This window comes from Eriocheir sinensis, chromosome 36 (genome assembly GCF_024679095.1).
Source record: "Eriocheir sinensis breed Jianghai 21 chromosome 36, ASM2467909v1, whole genome shotgun sequence".
NCBI lineage: Eukaryota > Metazoa > Arthropoda > Malacostraca > Decapoda > Varunidae > Eriocheir > Eriocheir sinensis.
In genome coordinates this window covers 10,819,170-10,840,775 of record NC_066544.1, presented here as the reverse complement: position 1 = coordinate 10,840,775, position 21,606 = coordinate 10,819,170, and the positions used below count along the sequence as shown (strand labels likewise).

The window sequence follows — 21,606 nt, the reverse complement described above, 5'->3', positions numbered from 1 at the left end:
CCGGGGCAGAGTGGAGATCCCCCGGCCGGTACTTCCCGTTTTGGGCCGGCGATGGGAGACTTGTGTGGATGCGCGGCGCCGAGCCATGACAGGAAAGTAAATATAGTGACGCCAAGAGACCGGCCGGCACTGCGCACTTCCGTCGAGAGAGAGAGAGAGAGAGAGAGAGAGAGAGACCAACAGCAGAGATGTGTAACTAGATTAAACAAAAAAGAAAACTGAGCACGAATGAAAAATAATAGGAAAAGAATATCGAGAGAGAGAGAGAGAGAGAGAGAGAGAGAGAGAGAGAGAGAGAGAGAGAGAATTATCTTCCTTCTAGTCTATGACCTTAATGCTTTCACTGATAACATTTCTCAATATGGCAGCGCAGAAGGGTCAGTAGAACAGGCGACCCGCAACTGACATCGAACTTAAGGAAAAGTCTGCGATGTGACACGTTACTTTCCTTTTCGGCGAATGATACTGTTGCCTCTATTAATAAAAGTCATCCCTGTAACCCCAGCGCGCAAAACCAGTATATATCCGGAAACCAGCAATCCGTAACTCACCCACGTAAAGAAAACAACGCAACGTGGTATTTTGTAATGTCTCCCTTCGACACGTCTTTTTTTCCTATTGCCTTTGCTAATAAAATAAAATCTCTGTAAACCCAGCGCCCTTGGATCAGTAATCACTATATATCAAGAAACCAGCAAGCGATAACTCACCCACGGGGGAAAAAACAAGCAACGTCGAATTTTCTAATGCTTCCCAACAACACGTGTTCTTTCCTGTGGTGAACGATTTGGGTGACTCTGGTAATAAAATCTTCCTCCAACCCAGAAACCAGCAGCCAGTAACTCACCCACGGAAAAAAAAAAAAAAAAGCAACGTGGTGTTTCGCAATGTCTCCCAACAACACGTTTTCTTTCCTGTGGTGAACGATTTGGGTGACTCTGGTAATAAAATCTTCCTCCAACCCAGAAACCAGCAGCCAATAACTCACCCACGGAAGGAAAAAAAGAAAAAAAAGAAAACAAGCAACGTGGTGTTTTGCAGTGTCTCCCAACAACACGTTTTCTTTCCTTTGGTGAACGATTTGGGTGACTCTGGTAATAAAATTTTCCTTGGTGTGGTGTCATCTGCCATCCGGTATCATGAGACATCCCATCCTTATTTTCGCATCGCGGAACCGAAAATTTACTATCAAAGAGCGACTAAGTGAAGCATCTAAGTGTAAAAAAAATTACCAATGAGGACCTAAAAAGCGATGCAAAACGGAACGGGTCACAAGAAGAAGAAGAGTGATTGCTGATATTCTAGTTATATACATAGATGCGTCGTCATTTGCTTTTATAATGAGTCGAAATTCATGTATGTATTCAGGATGGGATGTCTCACGGTCCCCGGATGTCTCATTACACCACACCGGAAGCCAGAAACCAACCGATAATTTACCCACGCGTAGTTTCGCGATATTTCCCAACGACACGTTTTTTCCTATGGTGAGCGACTGATGTGACTCTGGTAATAAAATCTTCCTCCAACCCGGAAACCAGGCACTCGATAACTCACCCAAGGAAAGAAAAAATGGAACGCGGAGTTTTGCAATGCCTTTCGACGATACGTGTTCTTTCATATGGTGAGTGATTCGGGTGCCTCTAATAATAAAATCTTCCTCAAACCCTGAAACCAGAAAGCAACCGATAACTCACCCAAGGAAAGGAAAAGAGGAACGCGGGGTTTTGCAATGCCTTTCGACGATACGTGTTCTTTCATATGGTGAGTGATTCGGGTGCCTCTAGTAATAAAATCTTCCTCAAACCCTGAAACCAGAAAGCAACCGATAAGTCACCCGCAGAAAGAGAAAACAAACAAACAACGTAGAGTTTCGTAATGGTTTCTTTCCAATGGTGTGCGATTTGGTTGCCTTAATTTGGTCCTTTGGTCATTAGATCTTCCTCAATGCATCAGTGTATACCAGTAAGGACCAGTGGAGCAGCAGGCAAGCCACACACAACCGACAACTAACCAACGCATAAAAAATAAAAATAAAATAAATCTGAAGTGTTGCAATGCCTCGCTTTGGGACACGGTAAGGGTGACTGTACCGAATTTATTGACGTTAGTATCATCACTACTTTTTATCTGTATTATTGTTATTATCGCTCCAGCGTCGTGTTCTGCTTGCCGACTCTCCTCTTTTTAAGATAATAGTCTTTAACATTTCTGCGCCCAAGCACATATTTAACAAGGCTTTAGAAGGAGTTTGGGGCATTTCCAGGGGTAGTTTTATGACTCTTCTCGTAGTTTAACCCTTACTATGTACCATGAACCTGAAAGGACACTCAAGAGAACCCGACTAATCTCCTTTTCAGCCTTTAACATTCCGGCGCCCAAGCACACCTATTTAACAAGGGTTTAGAAGGCGTTTGGGTCATTTCCAGCGGTAGTTTTATGACTCTTCTGGTAGTTTAACCCTTCTTCTGTACCATGAACCTAAAAGGACATTCAAGAGAACCCGAATGATCTCCTTCTCAGCCTTTGGGGATAGTTGATATGAGGGGTGGAGGCGTCTGACAATCCCGTCTTACTCTCGGGGCAGTGGGACATGACTGTTCACTAGCGCCCAGCAGGTCTTTGTTTGTTCATCCAATATTGACTGGTACCCATCCTCCTCCTCCCCTTCTCCACTCTCTCCACCGCCCCCTCCACCCGTCCCACATTCCTCTCTCCTCTTCTCCTATCTCTCCACTGCCCCCTCCACCACTCCACCACTCTCTCTCTCCATGTCCCTCCCTCCCTTCCTTCTCACCTTTCCCCCGTTCCACTTCTTCCAATGCCCCTTCGTCCACGACTCACTTCTTTCTTCATCAGTATTCCCCCTCCTCTTCCTCTTCCTCCTCCTCCTTCTTCTCCATTCCCTTCTTCTTTCTTCAGTTAATGTTCCTTCGTCCACCTCTCACTTCTTTCTTCTTCAACCCCGACCTCTGCCTTCCCCCCTTCCCTAGTTTTTGCTCTCCTCCTCCTCCTCCTCCTCCCTTCCCTTCTTCTTTCTTCCCCTCCTCTTCCTTCAGTTCATGTTCCTTCGTCCACTTACTTCTTTCTCCTTCAGCCCCGACCTCTGCCTTCCCCTCTTCCCTAGTCTTTGCTCTTCTCCTCCTCCTTTAACTTTTCCCGCAAGCAAGGAAGTCCCCCCCTCCCTTCCTCCACCGTGTTACATGATCCACGCATCCCCCTTCCTTTTCCCTTCCCCCTCCCTCTCCCCTTTCCCCTCCCTTTCCACTCCCCCATCCTTTCCCTTCCCTCTTCCACTCCCCATTCCTTTAACCTTCCTCCTCCCTATCCCCTTCTCCCCTCTCACTCCCCGTCCCTTTTCCCTCACCCCTTCCTCTCCCCTTCCCTTCCCCCTTCCCCTCGCCTTCTCCTTAACACCGTCAGAGAGAAAAAAATAATACCATCATTCTTAACTTATTTTTATTCATCATTTTATCATTTTATTTTATTACTGATTAATTGCCCGGATAGGGAAAGCATGGAGAATTAAAGAAAACATACATGAATAAATAAAGGAATAATAAATAACAAATAAATAGTGTAGTAAAGGTTAGCATGATAATGGTTTGGGTTGTAAGGTATGTACACGGACAGGGCATGATGCATCTTGCCTTTGGCGTTTCAATGACAGGGTGATACAAAATTTTGATCCTCGGTGATGCTCTACTGCTAACTACAACCTAAACGTGTCTAGAGGAGCGACACTCAACACCAGTGGCCGTGTGCGTGCGTGCGTGCGTGCGTGCGTGTGGGTGTGTGGGTGTGCCCGTGGGTGTATGCGTGCGTGTGCGTGTGTGTGTGTGCGGGAGGCCAAAAAATCTCAAGGCCTTGGGTGTGTATGTGACCATTTATGAGTGTGCGTGCGTTAGGGTGCGTGTGCGTGTGCGTGTGTGTGTGTGAGGGGAACGCAGGGATCCCTGAGACACCACGTGAGGGTTGGGCGTGAGGGCCGTGGGTGTGTGGGGGAGGCAGCTTCAGGTGGCGGGGGTCGTCTTCGTTAGTGGTTACCTGTACAGGACCCGCGCGGCACCTGGACAACCACCCCGGCCAGCCAGCAGCACGCCAGCCCCGCACGCCGCTCGTAAGTATTCCCGCCAACACTCGGCCACAAGGATCATTTTTACCTTGGGCAGAGAGCCTTCGCAGACACTCCGCCCCCCTCCCCCCTCCCCCCTCCCGCTGCTGACTGGCGGCGTCACGACACTGGGCTGTGGGCTGGGGCGGCGCGGCTCACTCCTTCTTGAGGAGTTCGTGATGTTCAAGGTTCTGCACCACATTGTCCTCCTTAAAGATGGCCTCCAGCTGCCTCCTGAAGATGCGGCCGATGCGGGACACGTCCAGGGCGTTGCGCACCTTGGGGAGGAAAGCGGCACCGATAAGGCCCTGCGTGGGTTGCCTCCTTGCATGCTCACCTCCGCCACCCGTCACCAAGCGTCACCCGCGCGGCATGCAGTCGTTACAATCACATCAAGGTTAAACTGAGCCGCTGATGGGAGTCCTGGTTATTAATTAGTAATTCCATGCACGTAAGTTCTTAATTGCTGGATCATGGATTAGTTTACATAACATGCCAATTCATGCAAAAAAAAAATTCCGGGGTCAATGGCCTGCCAAAGGACTTTAATTTGTCACATGCCTGAAGCTGATCGACACAGGAAAGACTCCCCAACAGAGTAGGATTAATATAAAATTTCTGATGCAGACAATAAATTTTCCTTCAATCTGCCACCAGATAATAATCGTTAGTATAGTTAGAAGCCGCGTGTTTGAAACTGAGCCAATGACTTTGGTAAAATAGATAAATAAATAAATAAATATATAAATAAATACAAGTAAATATATATCAAGTCATCATGCAAGAAGGAAAATGTTAAATCCAGATACATAAGATTTATAAAATGTAGAAAAGTACAAAAATATTTTCTTCCTCTTAAAGCTACACGACAACACGAACATGAATGAGACAAAACACGGACATGTAATTACGTGTTGAGATTAGAATTACAAACATGAGCAGGAACATTAAAAAGACTGTAGGCTACCAAACAAAGACATGCAACGCGAGGCAGAGGAAGGATGTTAAAGAAAAAATTGGTGACAGAGATTAAAAAAGAAAGAAAGAATGGATGAATGAATGATAAGAAAAAAAAGGTACAAATAAACAAGGAAAGAAAGGAAGAGGTAAATTAAATACAAAAAAGAAGGAAAGAACAGAAGAAAAGAAACTGTTATCTAAAAACTTAACAAACACCCAGTTCAAAATCACTACTTATACCCGTAAACAGAAAAGACAGAAGAAACAAAGAAAGAGCGAAAAAACGAAAGATAAAAGGAAAGAAAGAATAAATGAAAAAATGAGTCAATAAACGGGAGAAAAAAAAAGAAGATACAAACAAACAAATAATAATAAGTTAGAAGTAACAAAACAAAAGAAGGAAGGAAAGAAAAAAATGTTATCTAAAAAAACTATCTAAAAACCTTAACAAACATCCCTTTCTACACCACTACGCAAACCACCGCTGCTCAGACCCATAAATGGAGAAGGCAGGCAGCCTCCGCATGCATAACCTTAGAGAGAGTGGAAAAGAGAGCGTGACTTACTTCGTCCTGTGCGGCGGACACGACTTCGGGTTCCAGGGGCAGGTCGAAGCGCGCCACGTTCACCTCCTCGGGGTCACCCATGCTTAGGTCCACGAGCCTGATGAGCTGCCGGCCACGTCCCTGGAGGAGAAAGGGGAGTCAGAGGTTACGGGTGAGGAGAGGTTAGGTTAGGTTAGGGTGAGGAGAGGTTAGGTTAGGTTAGGTTGATCCTGAGGTGAGGTGAGGTGAAGGGTGAGTGGGTCGTGAGGTGAGGTGAAGGGTGCGTGGGTATGTGGTGGATACATAAGCATACACAGGATTAGGATAAGGAAAGTTGGAAAGTTTCGTTTAGTCGGCGCAACATCAGTGGTCATATGCCGGAGAAACAGAAGGGGAAGGAATTATAGGAGAAGGGAACACAACGGAACACAACCCCATATTAACATCTGGTACCCATTCACTGCTGGGTGGACAGGGGCGTAGAGTATTGGAAAAGCCGCCCCAATTTTTCCTCTCCGCCTGGGAATCGAACCCGGGCTCTCTCGGTTGTGAGCCGAGTGTGCTAACCACTGCACCACGAAGCCCCCTATTAGGATAAGGAAACTACAAGAACATGGCACCTCCTGAAGATGGGTTATCCACCAAAGTCCATTCCCATCCATGCCTCTATTTAAAGCTTTCAATTATAATGTTTGCCCCAACTACATACCAGCTCAGTTTGCTCCACTCATCCACTGGCCTGTTCGTCAACCAGTTCTTGTCAACTTCCTTCTTGAACCTGAATTTATCCAACTTACACCCGTTTGGTATACCGTGTTCTCACATATTTTTTTTAGTGCGATAGGGTTAAGTAGCGGTGAGTCTATATACGGTTCGAGTGAGGGTGGGTGAGTGATGTATGAATGGTGGTGAGGGATGGTTAATGGCTTGGTTGGATGAGGTAATGATTGGGTGGATGGGTGAATAAGTGGTTGGTTGTTATACTACATACATACTTGCAGACAGACAGACTACACAAATAAAAGAACGAAAGAAAGACCGTAACAAAGGATGAGACAGACGCCGATAAAAGAAAGACTGCATGACAAAGGAAGAGAGAAAAGGGAAGAGAAGAAGAAATAAATTAGGACAACGAAAGTTTATTAAAGGACACACACACACACACACACACACACACACACACACACACACACCAGGAAAAAAGAAGACGGATGCACTAAATAAACGAGGAAATGAGCACGTACGTCCCACAATCATCCCTATCACCATCACCATTATCACCCTCATCAGTACCACCACCACCATCATCACCATCATTATTTTCTGGGAAGACCAAAGTGGACGAAACCAGACTAACTTCCTCTCTCTCTCTCTCTCTCTCTCTCTCTCTCTCTCTCTCTCTCTCTCTCTCTCTCTCTCTCTCTCTCTCTCTCTCTCTCTCTCTTTATCTTATTTTTAAACATCGTATTGGTCTTTACTTAACAATAACGTGGCTGATTTTTTTTTTTTTTTTTTTTTTTTGCCCGTTTTTCTAGGCATGGTTAGTTGGTCTTGTTGATTATTTTTGTATCACTTTTTATATGTTGATTTAACTCTGAGCGTCCAAAACTTCTATTAAACTCCGTCCCTAAAATGCAAGGAAAGTGTCGAACTAGCCACATAACTGTTAATAATTAGACTACAAAATACAACACTGAAAAAAAAAAATATCTTTAACTCTACGGATATACCACGCCACTTTTCCGTCCAGTGACCTCCAAGCTATAAACGTAATATTTTCCTCCCTCCTCCTCCTCCTCTTCTTCTTCCCCCTCAAAACCCCTCCGCTTACGCAAACTCAAAGGGGAAAAGGTGAAGGGGGAGGAGCTTAGACACCCAGGTAGCCAATCACAAGCTCGAGAGGGAAGAATGGGCGGGGCTTGCTATGAAGTTAACTAATGAGGAGTGGCTTGGGGTAGAGAGGGGAAGGGGAAGAAGGGTGAGGGAGGGGCTGAGGGAAAGGAGGTGGAGGGGGGGGGGGGAATAGATGCCCCCTTTGTCCAATGAAGTGCAAGAGGTGTGATAATAGTTAAGATCATGACTCATTTGAATACTATTGATGAGTAAGATGATGAGTAAAGTGGTTGAAGGGAAAGATGAGTAAGAAATAAGAGTATGATGAGTAGGAAGTGATGAGGAAAGAGAATGATGGGGAAGATGGGGAAGAAGAGAGAGTATGATGAGTTGATAGTATGAGTAAAAAAGGCTGATGGGGAAGAAGAGAATGACGGGTTGATAGTATAGGTAAAAGGTTGATGGGAAAGATGAGTAAGAAATGAGAGTATGATGAGTAGGAAGTGATGAGGAAAGAGATTGATGGGGAAGATGGGGAAGAAGAGAGAGTATGATGAGTTGATAGTATGGGTAAAAAAGGCTGATGGGGAAGATGGGGAAGAAGAGAATGATGGGTTGATAGTATAGGTAAAAAGGTTGATGGGAAAGATGAGTAAGAAATGAGAGTATGATGAGTAGGAAGTGATGAGGAAAGAGATTGATGGGGAAGAAGAGAGAGTATGATGAGTTGATAGTATGAGTAAAAATGGCTGGTGGGGAAGATGGGGAAGAAGAGAATGATGGGTTGATAGTATAGGTAAAAAGGTTGATGGGAAAGCTGAGTAAGATGAGTATGATGGGTAGGAAGTAATAGGTAACGAGACTGATGCTGACATTGAATCTTTAAACACCGAGTAATATATAAGCAGAAATAAGCTCACTCATGGCTGTGGGTAACCTTGGGTGGCTGTGAAGGTGAGATTCTGGCCTAACCACTATACATGGAAACCGATTTTCAAGGCGTGATTAGTTGGTCTTGTTGATTATTTTTGTAACACTTTTTACGAATGTGTTTTTATATGTTGACTTAACTCTGAGAATCCAAAACTTCCAACAAACTACACCCCAAAAATTAAAGTAAAGCGTCGAACTAGCTGCATAAGCATTAATAAAGACTACAAAATTAATACAACATTGAAAAAAAAAAACTAATTATTTCTCTCTCCCTCTCTCCTCTCTGGCGTCCCATTGCGGTTCTGTGATGCTTTTTCTGTAATTACTGACTCCCTCTTAACTACAGCCTTCGTCTCTCTCTCTTCCTCCCTCATCTCTGCCCTTCAATAGCAGTCTTATGATGTATTTTCTTTAATTATCAACTTCCTCTTACTAAATCACTCACTCACTCAGGCATGTGCATAGTCCCTCACTCTCACTCACTTATTCATTCAGTCAACCATTCAGTCAATCAATCAATCAGTCAGTCAGATAGTCAGTCAGTCTAGTGGTGGTTAAGTCAGTCAGTCAGTCTGTGGTTGTATAAGTCTATCAGTCAATCTGTAGTTTAGTAAGTCAGTCAGTCAGTAAGCAAGTAAGTAGGTAGGTAGATAGGTAGGTAGGTAGGTCAGTTAGTCAATAAGTTAGTCAGTCAGTCAGTCAATAGTTTAGTAAGTCAGTCAGTCAATAAGCAAAAAGGTAGGTAGGTAGGTAGGTAGGTAGATTGGAAGATAGGTAGGGAGGTAGTCAGTCAGTCAGTCAGTCAGTGAGTCAGTCAGTCAATCAGAAAGAAAGTCACTTAATCAATCAGTAAGTAAATCAGTCAGTCAGTTAACTCACTCATTCAGTCAATCACTCAGTCCACCTATCCATCACTCCTACCACCACCCAACGGACTAAAGACTCACCTTGTTCTTGATCCTGAACTGCATGTCGGCCTCCAGAGTGGTGGACACCTGGGACTTGGTGAGAGCACGTGCTGAGTCTGCCAGCTGGACCATGAGGGGCCCAACCTTCACCTTGACGTCCACCTGCAGTAACGAGGGAACAGGTGACACAAGGAATGCAGTAAAGGGAAAGTGTGATCTAAGAGGGAAAGTAAGAAAATAAGGAAAAAGGAAAGGTATTATATGAAAGCGACAAGGAAATAAAGAGGAATAAGTAAATAGAAGCAAATTTTGTGAAAGAAGAAAGGCAGAAGAGAGGGAACAGGTGACACAAGGAATGCAGTAAAGGGAAAGTGTGATCTAAGAGAAGTAAGAAAATGAGGAAAAGAAAGAAAAGGTGGTATATGAAGGAGACAAGGAAATAAAGAGGAATAAGTATAAATAGGAGAAGCAAATTTTGGGAAAGAAGAAAGGCAGAAGAGAGGGAACAGGCGACACAAGGAATGCCATAAAGGGAAAGTAAGAAACAGAGAAAAATTAGGAATAGATAGGATATGTATTACGGAGGAGACAAAGAAATAAAGGGGAACAAGTATTGGGAATGAGGAAAAATATAAAAAAGTTAGATGGAGAAGGAAACAAAGAGAAAAGGAAAGGGTGTTATGGAAGCGGATGCAAATGATAAGAGGGAAAAAAGGAAAAAGGAATGCAAGAAAAGGAAAGGTGTTATCTAAGAGGGAAGTCAGAAAATAGAGGAAATTTAAGAATAGAGAGAAAATGTGCGTATAAAGGACACAAGGAAATAAATATAAATATGTAAATAGGGGAAAACAAATATGATGAAAGAGGAAAGATAGAAGAAAGGGAAAAAGCGTTATGATGAAACAAAGAAGGAGGGACAGGGAGTTACAAATGAAGCTAAGAAAAAGAAAAGAGGAAAGAAGTATGAGAACAAAAGTGAAGACACAGAAAAGAAAATACATTACAAAGAAACAGGGAAAAGCTCTAAAGATACACTCATATTTTGTCCTTTTCTACTTTTAACAAACATTCAATGAGTATCACAAAAAATAAAACATTCAGAGTAAACCTTCCAGCCTCCCTTCTACTTGAGTTACCCACCAGGATAGCGTTGGCACTGGCTTCCACCATCACATCCCCTTCACGACTGAGGGCGGTGAGGCCGGTGATGTAGGCATTGCTAAGCTCTCGCTCCTCCACCGATGGGAGCACTGGGCCGGAGCTGGGGGGGGGGAGGGAGGCAAGGTTAGGCTGTGGTACATAAAAAGGTGGAACGTAATCTTTTAGAGACACAATTTAAGGTAAGAAGGCAAGGTTAGGCGGTGCATCAAAACCATAGATCATAATATTGGGAGCATAGCCTGAGGAAAGAAGTTAAGATTCACTATAATAAGATGAGGGAGGCAAAGTGAACCCCACGCAAGAAAATAACAGAGAGATCATAATATATTTGAGAGGGATAAGGATGATGAGCAAGGCAAATAAGGTAGATCTATGATATGATATTAAGCCTGGGATATAATCTTTAGATACAAAGGAAGACTTCACTATATAAAAGAAAGGTGAGGGAGGAAAGGTGAAGCCAATGCAAGAAAATAACAAAGATCATAATATATTTGAGAGGGATGAAGATGGTGGGTGGGGCAAGTAAGGTAAATCTAAGACAAGATATCAACACTGGATCATAGGTTATCTTCTGCAGAGGCAAGGTAAGAGTTCACTATAAAAAAAGAATGGTGAGGGAGGCAAGGTTAACCCAGTAGCAGCGACGGGCCAAATTTGTGGCTTTACCCTGTAGCAGCAATGGGCCAAATTTGTGCCATGATATAAACCCCCCAAAATAGATGATGCATAAACTGATCACAAATGCTTTGATATATATATATAATGAAATGGTTTGTGTGAGTGATGATTTTTTTCTCATTTTTCTCGCTTAGAGGGACCATTAAGAAACATGATCCCTGCAGCTACCGGGTTAAGCAAAGCATCAAAAAGCAAGATGGCACCACTATAAACACTCGCCTGCACCACAACGGGCTGGGCCGACCATCAGGCCCCACCAGTGAAGAAGCCTAACAGCGCAAAAGCCCGCAACATAAAAAAAAAATAATAATAAAAAAAAGACCATAATTTTTTGAGAAGCAAGGTAAGGTTTGAGTTAGTGAAGTAAATTTAAGACATGAAAAATTAATGAACTACTCTATTAGAAATTATTACCATGGTCCAGCCCTTGTTATATTGATTATCATACTTGTTTCTTTTTTATTTAATGTATATTTTTCCACACAAAATTCAAAGATGAGAGAACAAATGTTTGGATACTCACTCTTCTCTGCTCTCCACCTTCCCATCTGCCTGGTTTTTGCGGTGCTTCTTGTTGTTATTCTTCCTGTTCTTCCTGTTCTTGTTTTTCTTGTTGCCCTTCTTGTTGCCCTTGTTGTTATTCTTCCTGTTCTTCCTTTCTGGTGCGTCCTTTCTGCGTCCCATGAAAGCTGGTGCCTCCTCGTCCTTGCCATCCTGACAGGGCATTGAAAGCATCACACAGAGGAACCCAACAGCAAAGGATGTGGGTGGCGGCCAGATTGTCTTACTCAGCCTCATATTTACCGACTTCCGACCCAAAAACTGTCTCGTGGACCCCAATAAGGAGATTCACTTATAATTATCGTTAAAATAGTTAATTCCTGATGTTTCTTGGCAATAGTTAGGCGTCGGTAAATACTATGCCCTGAGTACGATAATCTGGCAATGGTAGGAGGGCCAAGAGCAAAACAATATCAAAGAAGAATGCCTGCAACACATATACACTTTTATACACGCATGTTGGGGAAAGAGTGAGCTACAGTATATTAAAAAAGGTGGAAATAAAGTGGATCATGTTACTGAGGAGCTGCCATTGTTGGGGAAAGAGTGAGCTACAGTATATTAAAAAAAAAGTTAAAATAAAGTGGATCACGTTACTGAGGAGCCTGCCTTGCTTGTTTTTTTAAAGGCACATTTCTTAAGGACTAAAACGGATTGTAAAATTAACCCGGTAGCAGCGACGGGCCACATTTTTGACTTGATATAAAACCCCAAAAATAGAAGATGCACAAACTGATGGCGAATGCGTTGATATCTGTTATATAATGATTTGCGTGAGCGATGATTTTTTTTTCCCTCATTAAGTCGCTTTAATTTAACTCGGTAGCAGCGAGGATCATGTTTCTTAAAGGCCCCTCTAAGTGAGAAAAATGAGAAAAAATCATCACTCATGCAAACCATTTCATAATATATATCAATGCATTTGTGATCAGTTTATGCATCATCTATTTTGGGGGGTTTATATTATGGCAAAAATTGGCCTATCGCTGGTACATGGTAAAGCCACAAATTTGGCCCGGCGCTGCTACCGGGTTAAGCAACATGACCCCCACAGCTACCGGGTTAATCTCAAACACAACACACAGGAACACTTACATCATCCTCAAGCATTGCGCGGCCGTCCCTGCTCTCCGCGGCAGACCTGTTCTTCTTGCCCCTCTTGTTCTTCCTGTTGTTCTTCCTCTTGTTCTTGTTCCTCTTGTTCTTGTTCCCCTTGTTCTTGTTCTTCTTGTTCTTGGATGGCCTGGTCTCAACTACCTCCTCTTCCTCCTCTTCTGGGTTCGCTGCGTCCTTGTTCTTGTCCTTCTTGGTCTTCCTGTTAGCGTTCCTCACAGGCTCCTCCATATCAGAGTCTTCGTCCTTGTTCTTGTTCTTGTTCTTGTTCTTGTTCTTGTTCTTGTTCTTCCTGTTAGGGCCCCTCTCAGGCTCCTCCATATCAGAGTCTTCATCCTTGTTCTTGTTCTTGTTCTTGTTCTTCCTGTTTTTTTTTCTCTTGTTCTTTTTGTTGCCACCACCAGACTGAGAACCAGTTTCGCCTGCGGATTCACTCTCTGGTTCAGGTTCAGGCTCTGGTTCACTCGCCTCAAGGGCCATGAGTGCTCTGGGAAAGTAAGGATGTGGGTGAGTCCCTTCAGGTATAGACTCTGGGCTGACATCATCACTCTCTAAGGCTGAGAGAGCTCTGGGGAAGGAAGGTCCTGGGGTAAGCCCCTTCACGCCTCTTCGATTCTACACTATATACCATACATTCCCCTCTTCCCTGTTAGTCTCTCATATCATCATTATCACTATACAGCTTCTTGCCACACCTCTCCCTTCACTACCACTTAGCCTCCTTAGCAAAGCGTTCTTGCTCCCCATCAAACCCAGATACAAGGCTTTTTACTCTTAAAAGCTGGTAAAGCAGATACTTGGGGCCTTAACACATACAGTCAACCTATGTGGGATATGGTTTCATGTAAGGTCAATTTCAATCACCTAAAGAGACTCACTTCTGTCACTCTATGTACCCCAATTTAATACATACACCATCAGTCTACTTAATACATACACCTTCAGTCTACTTAATACATACACCTTCAGTCTACTTAATTTCTGGCACTACAATATTTAATAATCACTTATCACCTGACATTGCCTGAATCAACCACCACTGTCTTGTTTTGTTTTGTTTTTTACAACGGAGGAGATGGCTCAAGGGCAACAAAAACAGTGTATGAAAAAAAGCCCGCTACTTGCCGCTCCCAACAACAGAAAATAGTAGATGGTGAGATTTCTGATAAGCCTTTATACCCTCCTTAAGAAACCTGTGCACCCTCTACTTCGTATCTATCACTACGCACCCATCCACACCCCTACCTTACAAGCCCCTACAGCACATCAGGAACTCTCCAAGCCGACCTTTATACCACTTATCTACTTCATGCTACGCCCACACTCCATAGTTTTTATTTTTTATTTCATTTTATTTTTTTACGTCACGGCCTATTGTCTATTGCCTATTGCCTATTGTCCTTTATACCGACATCTTTCAAACTCCTCTTGATGCAACCCACTTTTGGTTTATGCAAAGCCCTTATGGTTGCAAGATTCTGCAGTATGAGACTCACATATCCATTATTTATATATCTGTAGGAGGCGGTGACCTAGTGAGGAGAGTCCTGCAAACCTCTGCTCATTGCCGTCTCAAGCTTTGCAGAACTTTGCTTTAAACTTTCTTCATGTTCCTAATGCTTTCAAGCCTACATTCAGATAATTATGTCAGCCATTAATCAATCAGTTAATCAATTCAGTACCAATGACTCCCTGCTACTTCCTTACCCTATCAGCACTTTATTTCTCTTGTGCAAGCGTCTACACCAAGGAGTCCAGCGTTAGAGTCCTCGCTCTACACTGACAGCATTGAATCATTGCCACTACCAGCACCTTCCCTTTGCCAGGCCCTACACATGCCAGCACCAGCACCACCAGTGACCAGGTTTGCCAAGTTATTTTTAAGAGTTACCTAGAAATTTCCATGCCCAAAGCAGCAAGGATGGAAACATTAACTTTTTTTTCAAATACTACAAAATATCATCTGCAGTACATCTAAAATTGACCTTTTTGGGCCACTCTGTTCTACTTTAATTTATAGGTACAATGCTAGTGGACTGTTTTGTTAAGTACTTTTGCCCTTGAGATGCTTCCTTTACTGTTAAAAAATGGTTCATGTTATATATAAAGCCCACAACTCCTGAATTACAAATGTTTTCTGTAGCACCTCTTCAGAAACAGCCAAATGAGAGCAATATGTCTGTTACATGTTAAACCCACAACCCTTAAACTGTAAACATTTCCTGTGGCACCTCTTCGAAAAAAAATTAAAAATTACGTCACAAAAGCACGACCTTGGCAACCCTGACCACCAGCACCACCACCGCCCCTGAAGCCTCCACTTACACGTCGTCGTTGATGGTGATGGGCAGCGGCTCCAGCTCAGACAGGGAGCGACTCAGCAGCTTCAACACACTGTCCGTCACCTCGTTGTACCGACGCACCAGCCGCCCATCGTTGTTACTGTTGTTGTTCTTGTTCTTGTTCTTTTTGTTATTGTTATTGTTGTTATTGTTGTTGACGGGTGGTGGTTCTGGGATGGGGATGAGGATGGAATGGTTGGTTATTCACGGTATAATATGGAGGCATAATCTACAAAATGAAAAGGAGGGACATAACATCACGCCTTCTTAATATAGGAAGAAAACTGAAAGAGAATGGTACAGCAGTTTACACCAATAGAATATGAGCCGTTGCGTTCTGAAGTCATGACGATTTGGCTTGATTTCTTGCTCCTAATTAATGTTTTTCGGTAACTCATGTCGTGATAACTGAAACATGTAGTGCGCGGAACGTAGACTTTCAGGAAACGCACAACTCCAAAATGTTCCCAGCCCTTCTTTCTGGTCCCTTTTCTCACTAATGTAGACTATCTTACCATAATAGTGTTGCTTTTTTATCTTTATTCCATTATTTTTCAAGCCATGTAAATAGTCAACACCATATATAAAAGTGTGTGTCCCCTTTTTCTGAGATCTAATTACTTTACTCTTTACACTCCAAGTAGAACATATCGCTTTTATTTGTTACGTTTTCACCACATTCACACTGACACCTTAACCTCCTCACTCTATATCCTTCTTATCACAGCATATCGCTTCTATTTGTTTCGTTTCCATCACACTCACACAGCCATCCTAACCTCTTAACTCTATATCCTTCACCTCACAACATATCGCTTCTATTTGTTTCGTTTTCAAAGCATTCACAATTGACACCTTAACCTCCTCGCTCTATATCCTTCTCATCACAACATATCGCTTCTATTTGTTACGTTTTCAAAGCATTCACACTTGACACCTTAACCTCCTCTCTCTATATCCTTCACATAACAACATATCGCTTCTATTTCCTTCGTTTCCATCACACTCACACAGCCATCCTAACTTCCTTACCCTCCGGCTGAGCATCGAAGGTGGGGGTGGACTCCTCGACGTCTGTGTTGTCTACGGGTGCTTTCTCTGCCGCAGCTTCGCCCTCCACCTCCTCCGGGTCAGCAGTTTGGGCCGCTAGTTGCTCCCCGCCCTGGTTCTCAACGACCTCGGCGCGCGAAGGAGGGATGGCTGGGGCGCTCTGATGGGGAGGAAGGGTCAAGGGTGGAGGAGTTGGTGATTGGTTGTTTGTGATGCTGGTAGTGAGTCTTAGGTTACGAGTTATTGGTGTAGTGGTTTATAAGGGTTATTATTATTGTCTTAGTTGTTATATAAGTGCTAGGAGGGACTTAAAGGTATGATGATAGATAGATAAATAGATAGATAGATAGGATAAAGAGTGATGGGCGGTGAGTACGTATGAGAGAAGAAGGAAGGAAAGAAGGAAGATGCTTTACGGAAACGAAGGAAGAAAAGAAAGAATTAAGTAAGGGATTAGAGAAAGGATGAGACATAAAGGATGGAATTAAGGAAAGAAGGAGGTTGACAAATTACTAATGAGAGAGACAGAAAGAAAGAAGAATGAAGGAAAGTGAATAACCAAGGAATGAAGGAAGGAAATTTTAAGATAGGGTTACGAGGAAAAGTAATTATATAAACCTACCGTGAAATTGTAAAAAACGTAAAAAATTGAAATACATAACTTGTCTAAAAGAAAAAAAACGTGAAAGAAAGACAGAGGGATGAAGGAAAGTGAATAGCCCCAGAACTCATAATGAAGGACGAACTAAGGCAGGAAGGAAGGAAGGAAGGAAGGAAGGAGAGAAGGAAGGAAGAAGAAAGGAAGAAGAAAGAAAGGAGGGAAGGAAGGAAGGAAGAAAAAAAGGAAGAAGGAAGAAAGAAAGAAAGAAAGAAAGAAAGAAAGAAAGAAAGAAAGAAAGGAAGGAAGGAAGGAAGGAAGGAAGGAAGGAAGGAAGGAAGGAAGGAAGACAGAAAGAAAGAAAGAAAGAAAGAAAGAAAGAAAGGAAAGAAAGAAAGGAAGGAAGGAAGGAAAGAAGGAAAGGAATAAATGACTCGGTTTGTGTGTGTTACTATGAAAGAAAGAAAGAAAGAAAGAAAGAAAAAAAAAAAGGAAGGAAGAACTAACATGACTTACCGGGGACAAGGATGATATGAGCCCATGCACGGTGTCAAGAATGCCGCCGCCCGAGGAGGTCTTCTGTGGGGGTGACGCCTCTGACCCCGGCTGCAACTTACTCTCCGGGGTCACGACGCTCAATTTCGAGTTCGCAAGCTCCTCCAGCGCCTCTGTGGGGAGCGAGGAAGAGCGTGCGAGGGGTGAGCGTGGAGCTGAGGTGAGGGTTAGTGGTGGTGGATGTGTGGTGCTATTGGGGGAGAGAAGTGGTGGTGGTGGTGGTGGTGGTGGTGGTGTTGATGATGGTAATGGTGGTGGTATTGGTGGTGGTGGTGGTAGTAATGGTGGTGGAGTTGAAGGTAGTGGAAATAGCGGGCGGTAGTGCTGTAGTGGTATTGGTGCTGATGGTAGTGGTAGTGGAAGTAGTGGTGGTGGTGGTGGTAGTGGTGGAGGTGGTGGTGGAGGTACTGGTGGTGTTGATGGGAGTTGAGATGATGCTGATAATAGACATGTTACTTTATTCTTACAAGATGGGACAAAAAGTGACACTGTAATAATATCTAAAGATGAACAAAAAAAAACAATAATAACAATTAAAGACAAACAAAAACAAATGTATAAAACAAAAGCGGACACATTTAAGACATAATATAAGGGTGAAGACATGCCAAGTGAAAGGCCAATACATGAACATCTAAAAGCAAAAACACACACGAGAAAGTAATTGGATGCGTAGGGTAGGCAAATTGTGAAGAGGAGGAGGAGGAGGAGGAGGAGGAGAAGGAGGAGGAGAGGAACAGATGGAAGAAAAGTAGAGGAAAAGGAGGAAAGAGTGGAGAGAAGAGGAAAGAATAAGTATGATGAAAAGTAAGGATACATAACACAGAGAAGATTGAACGGAGGAGGAGGAGAGGAACAGACGGAAGAAGAGTAGAGGAAAAGGAGGAAAGAGTGAAGAGGAGAGGAAAGAATAAGTATGATGAAAATTAACGATACACAGCAAAAAGTAAAAGACAGGAGTTAGGAGGGGAAAAAAAGTAGTAAAGTAAAAAAGTAAAAAAAGTAAAAGACAGGAGTTAGAAGGGGAAAAAAGTAGTAAAGTAAATAAAGTAAAAAAAAGTAAAAGACAGGAGTTAGGAGGGGAAAAAAAGTAATAAAGTAAAAAAAGTAAAAAAAAAGTAGTAAAAAGTAAAAAATAAGTGAATAAAAAGTAAGACAGAATAAAGAGAATGAGAGAAAAGTAACATGACACTAATTGTAGAGTGACACTATGAATGCACAGGCACATGCAAAACAAACAAACAAACAAATAAACAAACACTACAACACTACATTGATTCATATTTTCTTTCTCTCCTAGTATTCTCATTCCTCCCGTCGGCATTGAAAAACTAACCAAAGAAACCTACAATTATCATTTCCCAAACTTAAACCTAAAAAAAGACAGCGTTAACCTGAGCTAAGTGCTTCTCTGTGTTTTGTTTTACTCTTCTTCCTTATCGGCGGTAATACTGTAAATGTAAGTAAGTGGTATTGTTTTTGCTATTGTTGTTGTTATTGGTGGTGGTGGTGTCGCTAAGTCACACCCACACCCACACATCATTTCTCTTCCACAAACATACTCGACAGACTACACCTCTCCTCTACAACCGTGTTAGTAATCAGAGGGAACACACTACGAGCGGCACACACATAGGACAAGGTAAGCACGTTAATAAAGCGGTAAGCGGGTGGAGGGTGGGCGGGAGCTGCATCTGTTTATATTAGTGTACAGAAACGATAGTAAGTTTGGGCGTGTTTGCTTACCATAACATCTTTACATACTGAACAACAACGTCATCAAAGAATTTATCCATGAGGAGCAAATTTAAAACAGTTCCCAACCCCACTTAAATAAATAGCACTTTGAGCCCCTGGGTGCCTGGCAAGATTCTTTCCATGCATCATAGCGTTGTACACGTCATCTCAGTGCTGCCAGGAGGAGGAACAAAAACGGACACAGAAAGAGAAGGATGTCCGCCTTTTCATGTTAGCGTGCGCCTTTTCTGTGCAGGGAAGATAGGGAGGGAATGTAGAGAGGGATATAGAGAGGGACGGACATTAGGACACGGGGATGGACACAGGATCTTTATATGTTAGTGGTTAGTAAGCTCCACTCCAGTGCAGCGACGTAAGACAGAGGGGATATAAGACGGGAGGGGGGGAAAGGAGCGAACAGAGGGACACGGGTGGACAGGGGGACACAGGGACGGACAGAAGGACACAGGGGGTACAGGGGGAGGGGGGGGGGCAGAGGGGGGGTCGTACCAAGCCTTGACTGCATGGCGGCGCGGCTCTGCATGGATTGTTGAGGCGAAGTGACCAGATGAATCACAGTGGACTTAGTACCCGGACTACCTCCTGAAAATTAAAACTCTTTCATTAGCCTCCTCCTGTGCGTGTGCGTGTGTGCGTGTGTGTGTGTGTGTGTGTGTGTGTGTTACAAGGCTATACTCTATCAATCGTTTCTCGGAGGCGCTGAGTTGATGGCCGCGCTGGTGTCTGCCTGTAGCCGCTGAGCTGTGACCTCCTGTGCTCTACGGGAGGTCAGAGGTCGCAGCAGGGCAAGGAAGGGGCGGGACAGGTGCGAGAAGGGGAAGGGGAAGGGGAAGGGGATTAAGGGATCTTTCATGCTTAAGATTATGTGCAAAACCTTTATCCCGTGTAGGAAAAGGAACAGCAGTACAGGAGTGAGTGAGTAAGGCAGGGAATACATTTGTCCGTGATCCGTGCTTGCTGTCCATGACCGTGTCCTTAGCAGTGGCCTTGAGGAATCGAACATATGAAAACAGGCAGAGGAGACTTAACTGACTTTACCGCAGGCTAACAGTGGTGTAGCCACGGGGTGGCACAGGAGCGAGGGGGGTCATGGGGGAGCCTTCATGCCCAGTATTGATCTATTCTTAGAATATGCCCTTGTGACCTCCTATGTGGCATTCGAATGCTCCTGAGTCCACCTGCCTAGCGCCCCCTTACCCAGCAGTGCCCCCCATGTGCCCCCCCGTTGACAAATACCTAGCTAGGCTATTAATGGTTAAGGCAAAAACTGAACCATTCTTTTCTCTAAAATTTCACTGTGCTTCAAATTTTCAGTAAGCCATTGCACATTAAAAAGACTATGACACGAACATGGATCACGGTCAAATCGATGCCCAGACTGAGGTAAGGACTGCTAATTAACCTGCAAACATGTAAACAAGCAAGACAGGTGACCTCGGCGCTGCCAACCCACGCCATGCGGCGAACAGACATACGTCCTCACACCACCGCCAACCCACCGCCGCCAAGACCCCGCGCTGAACGTGTGCAATGGTCCAGAGGAGGGACCTTCAGAGCACGGGTTCGAGCCCCAGAAGTGAGTCGCGGTTGAGTACTCACTGGCTCGCAACTTTACACATAGATAAATAGTTAGTCCAGAAAGCGAAGGTAATATACATCTCTCAGAAGTGTTAGGAAGAGGAGGAAGAAGAGGAGGAACTAGAAAAGAAAAAAAGAAAAATGGCAGGAGAGATGAGAAACAAGAAAAGGAAGAAGAGGAAGAACCGAGTAAGAGAAGAAAGAGGAGAAGCAGATGAGCCATAAGAGAAATGATAAACCTTGGTCATAGAATCATAGCAGGAAAGACTTGAGGCACACTACTTAGAGGTTTAGGATTACACAACGACACTCGCATAGAAAGAAGTGATGTTGAGCTTATAAACACCGACGAGTGCTCTGTGTAAGGTCCTTCCCCTTAGCATGAATAACCTAAAGCTCTTTACACTTACTAACAACCCGCACACATGCCTGTCTATCCACCTCCCCGTCTACCTGTCTACCTCTACATGCATGCAGGAATTCCACTACCTGACAAGTAATAGTTTCTTCGATAACACGATAAAAATAAAAGACAACCGAGAAGAGGGAAAGAAATAAGGAGGTGGTGCAAGAAGATGAGAGGAGGAGGAGGAAGAGGAAAGGAGAAGGTAGAAGAAGAGGAGATAAGAAGGAAAGGAAGAGAGGTAGAAAATGAAAGGCCTGGAGAAAATGAAGAAGAGGAGATAAGGAGGAAAGGAAGAGGTAGAAAATGAAAGGCCTGGAGAAAATGAGAAACAAGAAAATGAAGAAGAGGAGATAAGGAGGAAAGAAAGAGAGGTAGAAAATGAAAGAAATGGAGAAAATGAGAAACAAGAAAATGAAGGAGAGGAGATAAGGAGGAAAGAAAGAGAGGTAGAAAATGAAAGGAATGGAGAAAATGAGATACAAGAAAATGAAGAAGAGGAGATAAGGAGGA

General features: G+C 43.5%; 1 protein-coding gene across 3 annotated transcripts in view; it reads right to left on the bottom strand.

Annotated features, from left to right (window-relative positions):
• Positions 1 to 3,444: 3,444 nt before the first annotated feature.
• The window catches only part of LOC127007783 (ABC transporter F family member 4-like), a 31,301-nt gene continuing 13,139 nt past the window's right edge, over positions 3,445 to 21,606 (bottom strand). Inside the window, exons 3-12 of one of the 3 annotated variants that reach the window (XM_050879090.1) lie at positions 19,602 to 19,694; positions 17,316 to 17,467; positions 16,184 to 16,361; positions 15,135 to 15,321; positions 12,792 to 13,377; positions 11,659 to 11,849; positions 10,434 to 10,554; positions 9,333 to 9,455; positions 5,641 to 5,760; positions 3,445 to 4,392 (exon numbers count right to left, since the gene is read on the bottom strand). In XM_050879090.1, the coding sequence (XP_050735047.1) occupies positions 4,270 to 4,392; positions 5,641 to 5,760; positions 9,333 to 9,455; positions 10,434 to 10,554; positions 11,659 to 11,849; positions 12,792 to 13,377; positions 15,135 to 15,321; positions 16,184 to 16,361; positions 17,316 to 17,467; positions 19,602 to 19,694 (1,874 nt within the window). In that variant the 3' untranslated portion in view covers positions 3,445 to 4,269. The remainder of the gene's footprint in view (positions 4,393 to 5,640; positions 5,761 to 9,332; positions 9,456 to 10,433; positions 10,555 to 11,658; positions 11,850 to 12,791; positions 13,378 to 15,134; positions 15,322 to 16,183; positions 16,362 to 17,315; positions 17,468 to 19,601; positions 19,695 to 21,606) is intronic. The other 2 variants (XM_050879091.1, XM_050879092.1) reach the window with 2 other exon arrangements.